The sequence below is a fragment of the Leguminivora glycinivorella genome, chromosome 11 (assembly GCF_023078275.1).
Source record: "Leguminivora glycinivorella isolate SPB_JAAS2020 chromosome 11, LegGlyc_1.1, whole genome shotgun sequence".
Taxonomy (NCBI): domain Eukaryota; kingdom Metazoa; phylum Arthropoda; class Insecta; order Lepidoptera; family Tortricidae; genus Leguminivora; species Leguminivora glycinivorella.
The window spans coordinates 8003576-8012922 of NC_062981.1; the positions used below are offsets into that span (position 1 = coordinate 8003576).

The window sequence follows — 9347 nt, forward strand, 5'->3', positions numbered from 1 at the left end:
GTTCAAAATACATTTATGTAATTTTATCTTCATGTAAACTTAGTTCATAATGTAAAACCAACAAAACTTAAAGTAAGGTTAAATCAAAAAACAATGTTATCCACTGAAAATAAAGCATAATTTTTATTTAAGTCTATAGTTACATACATACATATGATCGTAAGACTAACAAAGTACGTATGTATTAATACTCTAAATTGTTTATGAAACGTAAATAGTCGAACCTGCTATGCTTTGTCTTTGTCATACTTTGGATATAATATATAAATAAACAAGTGACGGAACATGCGATAACAGGTAGTCGAGTCCGATATGTTGATATGTAATAATCCGATTAAAGAATAAAATAAGAGATTGGTTACTGTTTCTACCTAAGTCATATACGCATCTAAGTTTATGAACATAATACTGATAAGCTTAATGAATGAAAAGTAATGGTAATACAGACTGATTAAATAAAAGATAGGATTTAAACCCTTATTTTTGAAATGATCTACAGGAAAGACGCGAACCTTTTTGCTTTTCACTATCGCAAATTCAAATTATTTTGACAAATAAGTCTATTGAAAAGAATAGTGTATTGAATTTAAGTTAATTACATTTATATATATATATATAATAGTAATAATTTTTTCTGCATATCAACAACTATTATTCGAAATGACGCTTCTGTTGTGTTAATCACAATGTGTCGAGGTATTTTATTTCAATCAACAATGTCGCTGATATGAGAATTGCATGTTACTTACTGAAAATGATGACGCTGTGTTTATTGTCCTATACCATGATATTATTTAACCAACATTCTATAAAGGTGAGTTGTGTTTTATTGTATGAAACATTGTTGTTCTTTAATGATTTTATAATAATTTAGTGTAAATAATTAATGCATATAATATGTTAATACATATTATATGCATTGAAGAAGGTTTGTTTTTAAGTTGTTTTCCATAAATGTTCAAAAATATTATAAGTAGTCTTGTCCTTGTATAGTGTGTCACTGACTTTCTTAATTACTCTGTGCCTTTAATTGTATAATAATTATTGTATTGCACTATCGCCCGACCCAAGGCTCCACGGAAGACCAGCGCTGTGCCACCATCAGTGTCAGAGCATATGTCGAGTGGTGTCCTTTTGCAACCACAAACCAAACCCAATGTAACTGATTTTGTACTGTTTAGTATGTAAGCCTCATATTGTATATTTTATTTGGCTGCAATTAATGTCTTTATTTTCTTACTTTCTTTCTTCTTTCAAAAATGTTTAATACTTACGTAGGTAGCACCCGAACTAACGAAAAACGATAGTGTTGATGGTATTTGTCATATATATATATATATATATATATATATATATATATATATATATATATATATATATATATATACTGAAATAAAAAATAAAAAACATTTTGAACTTAATCGGTAAGTACTCGTGGTAGCGGTCATATTTACACGTGTTGCAAGACTTGCGGTATTATTTGTTAATTCGATACTTTGTCGGCGCTTTGTGAAATACAAGTGGTAATATACTTTGAATATAAATTATGTGCTTCAATTTATAAAAACGATAATATTTATTTAAATTTATAATATTTAGATCTAAAGTTGAATGTCAGAACTTGGTTCTTTAGTCATATATTTATGTTTCGATTTAATATCAACTCATCAAATATTTCACTATAAAATAATGCGTTTTTATGCAACAATTTCTTTACTATTCTGTATTGCGACGTGAAGCTGCTCGTTATTTTTGTTAAGTGAGGAATCTGCAACTTTCAACTTCATTTAAAATGTTAGTAAGTATTTATAACCCTATATATCGAATCTCTTTAAAACTTTGATTTAAGTATTGTTGGTATATTTTTATTCTTTTTTGAAGGTCTGACTCCGAATGTTCAGTATACACGCGCACGCCCTCACCTGAACCGAAGAAGATTGCTACAAAGAATATCAAGAAAAGGAAATCATCCTCAGCCGCAAGGTAATTCATTTATTTTATATTAATTAAAATAATCCTTAGAGTTATATTTAACAGTTCCTGCTAGTCTAGTCGTTAGTGACTCTGTTTTCTAAGCTTGAGGTTACAGGATTTAATCCTGGTAAGGCATATCTGTGTGTTTATCACGTTAATTTATTTCTCAGTTATCTTATTCTCATCTATTTATAACGTTGTCAGTCATAACTATGAACTTGGTTTAGTTTTGTGTCAACATAATTATTATTAATTGACATATATTTAATATTGTTTTTCTTATTTAAGGTCCGAAGTTGAAACAGAAAATCGACGGGTACTACATTCATCCTCACCAACACCTTGCGCGCAAAAGAAAAAAACAACCAAAAAAGCACGAACGTCAACCAGTGAAAATAAGAATGTTGGCTCTAGGTACTACTTATTTTTAGTTGTTTTTAAAATTAAATTACTTTATTGTGATTGTGCAACTATAACATAATGTATTTGCTTGAAATATTGTAATTCTGTTTTATTTTTTCAGTTCTTCCAAAAAATCGCCTGAAACCGATATCTTCAAAATCATAAGAGAAGAAGAGAAGATCACCAGCGAGGGCAGTTCGAAAACCGTCAAGACAACATCATCGTTTACCAGCCGCGTATCGACAGGTTCTAGTCGACGCACTACGATAACAGACGGTAATTTTTTCATTGATTTAAAAGTGTATAACATTAATGATTACCAAAAATCTGAGCCTGAAGAACGTTATAAAAAAGCATTAGCGTCGGTTAAATTGCAATGTCAAGAGAATTCCTCCGAGTGGAATCAAATACAAACGTTCTTAGGTCAAGCCTTTAATATTTTTGGAGAATGTGAACCTGTTTATTATAATAATTATAAAAAAATTAGTTGAATATTTTCAAATCTCCCACAGTAAGAGAATTCTATTTAAACAAAATTTTGTTATTTTTTATTCAAAGTTGTTGACAAAATCAAGTTATAGTTAATAGCAAAGGTAGATACCTACGTCTATAACTAAATCTCGAATATGGTTTTTGCATTAAGAATATAATATATTCGTATAGCGTACGATATTATCGTACGCTTATATAAATAGTTTGTGTACAAAAATAGATACTTAAATATTATAGGTTTTCAATATTTTATGTGCGAAAAAGTTTTAATGAATAAATACAGAAATTAATTTTTGTAAGATAAAAGGTTACTTTCTGTTAAATTTAAAGAATATTTTCGAATGCGATAATTTAATACTGCGACTTTATTTGATTTATATTTATAGACTTATACTACCATACTTTGCATAGTGTTAACAATTCATTGCATTCTTAATGAGAAGTCAGTCGAGTCAACTGTTTTGATTAATACAACGTATGCTAATAGTAAATAGATGTATTAAATTAGTGTTTGACAAATTACGGTTTCAAAATAGCCTAGTGAGTTTAGCTACATCTTTTGCATTAACATAATTCATTATGCCTTTCTGTGTACCGTGTAGTTCATCTGTAGACAAAAATAAATGGACAGGTCATCTTCGAAGCACTGCACATAAAACAACTGTATGTTCTAACAAATTACTTAATGATGGTGTTGAAGTAGTAGAGTCTGCATTTCGGATGCGCATTGCCACTTATCGTATATCAGCAACCAACGACCAAAGTCTGGCGTCTGTCGATGCGTTTATGAACTCTATTCGAAACAAAATAAAACGGCTTTTAGATAATTCACTTACGAAACATACGTGCGTAAAAGTAAATTTCGAGCTCTTTGGATTGTTTTTAATGTTCAAAGATAATAGTCAATCAATAAAATCATTTGGAACTAAAAATAAAATTTTATACTTAAGTTATGATTTTGAGTCACTGTTTTGCGAAGTTGTTAACTGTCTAAAGAAAAAATTTGAGGAATTTCAAGACCGTGATAGTGGATGGGCTTTTGTTAGTAACTCTCATTTAGAGATCAACATTAACAAGTATCAACCATTACGAGGTTCAAGCTATGTTGACCTGCCAAAGTTCATAAAAAACAAAAAAGCATGTATAAATATACAAAACAACGATCAATGCTGTTTTTTATGGTGTGTAACAGCGGCTTTGCATCCTTCTACAAAACACCCTGAAAGAGTATCATCTTATCCTAATTTTCGAGACGTTTTGAATATTTCTCAAATTTCTTTTCCAGTCACATTTGATGACATAAGAATATTCGAAAAAAATAACCCTATGATTTCATTGACGATTTTTGGTTTGAAAAATAATAAAATTGTTGTGGGCCCCCTTTACAAGTCTAAAGTATCTAGTAATCAGAAATGTAGAAAAAATATAAACCTACTTTTAATAGACGATGGTAGTCACCCACCACATTATGTTCTAATTAAAGACTTGAGTCGTCTTGTGCGCAGACAAGTAACAAAGCATAATAGTAAGATATACTTTTGCGAAACCTGTCTGTTATTTTTCTCACGCAGGAAGAACTCGCAAATCACTTGTGTACTGGAATAGTTACCGTTTTACCAGAAAAGGGGACAGTAATTAAATTTAAACATTTCGATCGTAAACAGAATGTTCCATTCGTTATATATGCAGATTTTGAATCGTTACTACAACCAACTGAAACTAGTGACTCTGATACTGATACTAGTGATAGTCTTACCCCTAACACTACAACTTTGCATCATCATATACCAGCTGCCTTTGGGTATCATATTGTTTGTAACGCAGATCCGAGTCATAATCGTTATTTCTCTTATCGCGGTACTGATTGCGTCGATAAATTTATTGAGGCAATCTACAAAGATGTTGCTAAAATTTATAAAATTGTGAACAAAAATACTCCAATAATATGTAATGAGAATGACGACCAAAACTTTTTGAACGCTAAACGTTGTCATATTTGTAACCATTTTCTATTTTCTGATCGGGTTCGAGATCACTGTCACATTACAGGAAGATATCGGGGAGCGGCACATAATATATGTAACTTACAATATAAACGTCCTTGTTTCGTACCTATTTTTTTTCACAATCTGTCTGGTTATGATTGCCATCTATTTATCAAAAAATTGGGGGAGGCACCTGGAAACGTCAAAGTTATACCTAAAACCAAAGAAAACTATATTTCTTTTACTAAATTTATCCCTATCGAGAATGAGTATTTTCAGCTTCGTTTTGTAGATTCTTTCAAATTTTTAGATACAAGTTTAGAAAAACTAACTACAACTATGCAGAAATCTGACTTTGTTCATTTACATAAATATTTTTGTAATGATGAGGAGTTTGAATTACTTACACGAAAAGGTGTGTTTCCCTATGAGTATATGAATAAATGGCAATGTTTTGAAGAAAAATACCTGCCAAGTATTGACTGTTTTCATAATTCGCTCACTGATGAGAACATTTCTGTAAAAGATTATAATCATGCGCAAAAAGTATGGCAACAGTTTAAAATTCAAAATTTAGGTGAATATACAGACCTATATTTGCAAACGGATGTTCTTCTGCTAACCGATATTTTTGAAAAGTTTCGCGCTACTTGCAAACAACACTATGACTTGGATCCTGCTTTTTATTTAACTACACCTAGCTTATCATTTGATGCCATGCTTCTGAAAACTGGTATTGAATTAGAGCTTATAGATGACTTTAACATGCTTAAGATGATCCAATCTGGAATAAGAGGGGGAGTCTGTATGACCTCTCTACGATATGCAAAGGCTAATAACATATACTTACCTCACTATGACTCATCCCAGATAGACTCATACCTAATTTATATCGACTGTAATAATTTATATGGTTACAGCATGTGTCAGTATATGCCCCTATCAGACTTTAGGTTTCTAGAAACCAATGAAATAAGTGCTTTAAATATCACTCAAATCCCTGATGACTCGGATTATGGTTTCATTCTAGAAGTTGATATTATTTACCCCAATGATTTACATGATAAACATAATGATTTACCATTTTGTCCCGAAAAATGTGTTCCACCAGGTGGGACGCATTATAAACTGGTACCTAATCTATATGACAAATATTTGTATGTGATTCATTATGTACATTTGAAAACGTGTCTTAAACATGGTTTAAAATTAAAAAAAGTACATAGAGTAATTACGTTCAAACAGTCCCCTTACTTAAAACAATATATTGATATGAATACAAGGCTACGTCAAGAGGCAACGTCTGTCTTTGAACAAGATTTTTGTAAATTGATGAATAACAGTATATTTGGTAAAACTTTAGAAAATACTGAGAAAAGGGTTGATGTGCGCTTAGTTAATCAGTGGACAGACAATGATAACACAACAAAAAAGAAAATCACCGCTGACAGATTAATTGCAAGGCCAAATTTTCACAGTGTATCAGTTTTTACTGAAAATTTGGTGGCAGTTCAATTGAAACCAGATCTAATAATTTTAGATAAACCGATCTACATTGGTTTCGCTGTACTAGAGTTATCTAAAAGTCATATGTATGATTTTCATTATTCAGTATTTAAACGTTTTTATGATACTCGTCTACAAATGTGTTACACGGATACAGATAGTTTTGTTTATTATATACAAACAAAAGACTTTTTTAAAGATTTAAGAATGCATTTTTTAACATATTTCGATACTAGTTGTTACGATATTGATAATAAACTTTTATTACCTGTTCAAAATAAAAAAGTGCCAGGACTTTTTAAGGATGAAATGAAAGGAAAAATGATTAAAGAGTATGTTGGACTTCGTTCTAAAGTGTATTCTATCAAAACAGTTGATAAAATTATTAAAAAAGCTAAGGGTGTGAGAGAACCTGTAGTATGCAAATTTGAGTTTTCTCATTACGTGAAATCATTATTTCAAGGAGATGAAATAAAAAGAAGAAACATATTATTTAAGTCGATTAAGCACAATATATTTACCCAAAGTGTAAATAAAGTCGCCCTTTCAGCTAATGATGATAAGCGTATGATATCTGACAACCAAATAGTGACGAAAGCTTGGGGGCATACCTCAATACTTAATGTTTAATTTGTAATCAATTGTCATGTTTTGTATAAAATAAATTGTACTATATGCAGTCAGAGGTCATTAGTAAATTGAATAGCACATATAATTGAAACAACATTTTGATATTAATTTTATAAATCTATTAAAAACTATAAATATAAGTTGAAGATAATAACTAATTCAATTATATGTCCTAAAAATAAATCTTTCTTCTACTTATTATACTTATTGTGTTTTTATTTTAACAATATTATTCAGTGATGTCTTATGATAAATAAATATATTATCTTATTATTTTCTTGTTTTCATTTTAATTTACCTTAAACATTTCTATAGATAGTTTATTCATAAACGTGTTCATAAAACAAGTTGTGACTTGTTTAGGTAAAGACATACACACGTGTAAAGTTAAAGCTATCATATAACAGGATTGCGCATTTATATTTTGCTGAACAAACAATAGCTAACCTTTATAAGCGCAAAGTAATTTTTAATTGGTTACATTCGAATAGCATCAACGCGTCTTTATTATCCACTCGCAGACATAGACCTGGTAAGTTGTTTTTTAACTAACTACTTATTAAAATTATATATATATATATATTATATATATATTAAAATTATATATTATATTTTACAAATCAAATAAACATTAAAATTAATTTATTTGTGGTTATATACATTTTTGTTCGTTGTGTAATCTGATTTATCAATATTATATAATTTTTCGTTTTGTCTTAGGTTTTCAAAAAATGGCAGACAGCGAAGACATCCCAATTCCATTTTCGCAATATGCACAAGAGTTTGAGCTACCACAAGAATTTGACGATAGCGACTTATATAAAAAAATTAAAAAGAACATCGAAAACCCTAAAGCCAAGAAACGTAATAAAGTTAACATTCATAATAAAGTAGTGAAAAGGACTCAAGGACACCCACCATCTTTTGTGATAAATAATCATGAGATCAAAGGCAATAAACTGATCAAAATTCAAATAATCAACATAACAGAGGATGTAAGGGATCAAAACGATGAACAGAACGAAAATGTATTACTGAGCGCGCAGTATGTTGCAGGCGATAATTTTGATGAAATTATTGACAGCACAGAGGCTTTAATAAATAAAATTTCAAAAAAAATTTGTGGATACAGTACTAGTTATTAAAGTTGTATTTTAAATATTATATAAGTAATAAATATTATATGAGTAAGTTGTCGTTTTATTTATATCCATACTAACTAATAAGTTTTTCTTATGCAAATTATGTAAAATCTAAGCTAAAAATTAAAAATATAACATTTACTATAAAAAACTTATTAGGTAGTTATCAGTAGTTATATAGAATGGTATAAAAAAAACTAATATAATTAATAACAAACATTTATTTTAAGAAACACATTTTGAATACAAATTAAAATTAGATTTGTCGATTGTCTAAATACCATTTTTTTATACATAAAACATTTTTTAATGCACAAGATTTTTTATGATACACACAGTTAAAAATACATTCATTAGTACAATATTTTTTATACAGTTCTTTTAAATTAGGCACATCTTTTTCACCCAAATCTAAAATAGTGCATTTTGGATATAAATCTTTAATCCATTGAACTTTTTCCAAACCTTTAACGTAGATTGTCTTATCTTTTATATGGTTATCAATAAGTCTTCTAAATTCTCTATAATCAACATAACCTTCGTGCCATAAAATACCTAAATGTTTTTCAATCCATCTTGTCTGCCTCTTTTCACTTTCCGCCAATTTAGAAAAACGAAAAGGGGTTTTATTAAGAAAACTTGAGTGTATTCTAGCGTGCTGTATGCAAATTCTTTGACAATAAATTCATTTTCTTTTGTTTTAAATCCTTGAAGGTCTACAAATATATGCTGCATTACGATACTTTTTTCGTAATATTACTTAAGGGCTTATATTCAAATATACTATCATTTAAAATCAGACAGTAAGCTGCAGTGTTCTTTGGTATATCAGATTCACAATCCAATTCAACTCTCACATCTACCGATCCGGTTTTTAAGGTTTCGTTTTGACGAGAACAGTTGATAACAAATAAAGGAGCTATATCTTTAAAGTCTTGAGGACTTAACAACGGCGCTTGTAGACGGTTATAATAAGACTGCTGAAATTTCGCATACTGCTCGTATAATATAGCAAACTTTCCACCCGAAAAACTAACATCAAAACTTTCGTACGGAAAGTAGACTGAATTCAAAAAAACTTTAACATCTCTCAAATTACAGTGATCAAAATGTGTTATGTCTTTATTAGCGTCATTTTTTCGTCCCGTTTTCAAACCAATTATAATATAACGCGGCTTTTCAATTTGAGATGAAGTTTTGATAGACCAAGAATGTT

At 29.5% G+C, this 9347-nt stretch overlaps 1 protein-coding gene across 1 annotated transcript; it reads left to right on the top strand.

The window, feature by feature from the left end:
• The first annotated feature begins 1511 nt into the window (after positions 1–1511).
• Positions 1512–8174, top strand: LOC125231142. The gene is made up of 5 exons (XM_048136502.1): positions 1512–1523; positions 1882–1983; positions 2263–2388; positions 2498–2652; positions 7710–8174. Exon 5 carries the CDS (start codon positions 7721–7723, stop codon positions 8132–8134), a length of 414 nt encoding a protein of 137 aa, XP_047992459.1. The 5' UTR covers positions 1512–1523; positions 1882–1983; positions 2263–2388; positions 2498–2652; positions 7710–7720; the 3' UTR covers positions 8135–8174.
• Positions 8175–9347: the final 1173 nt, after the last annotated feature.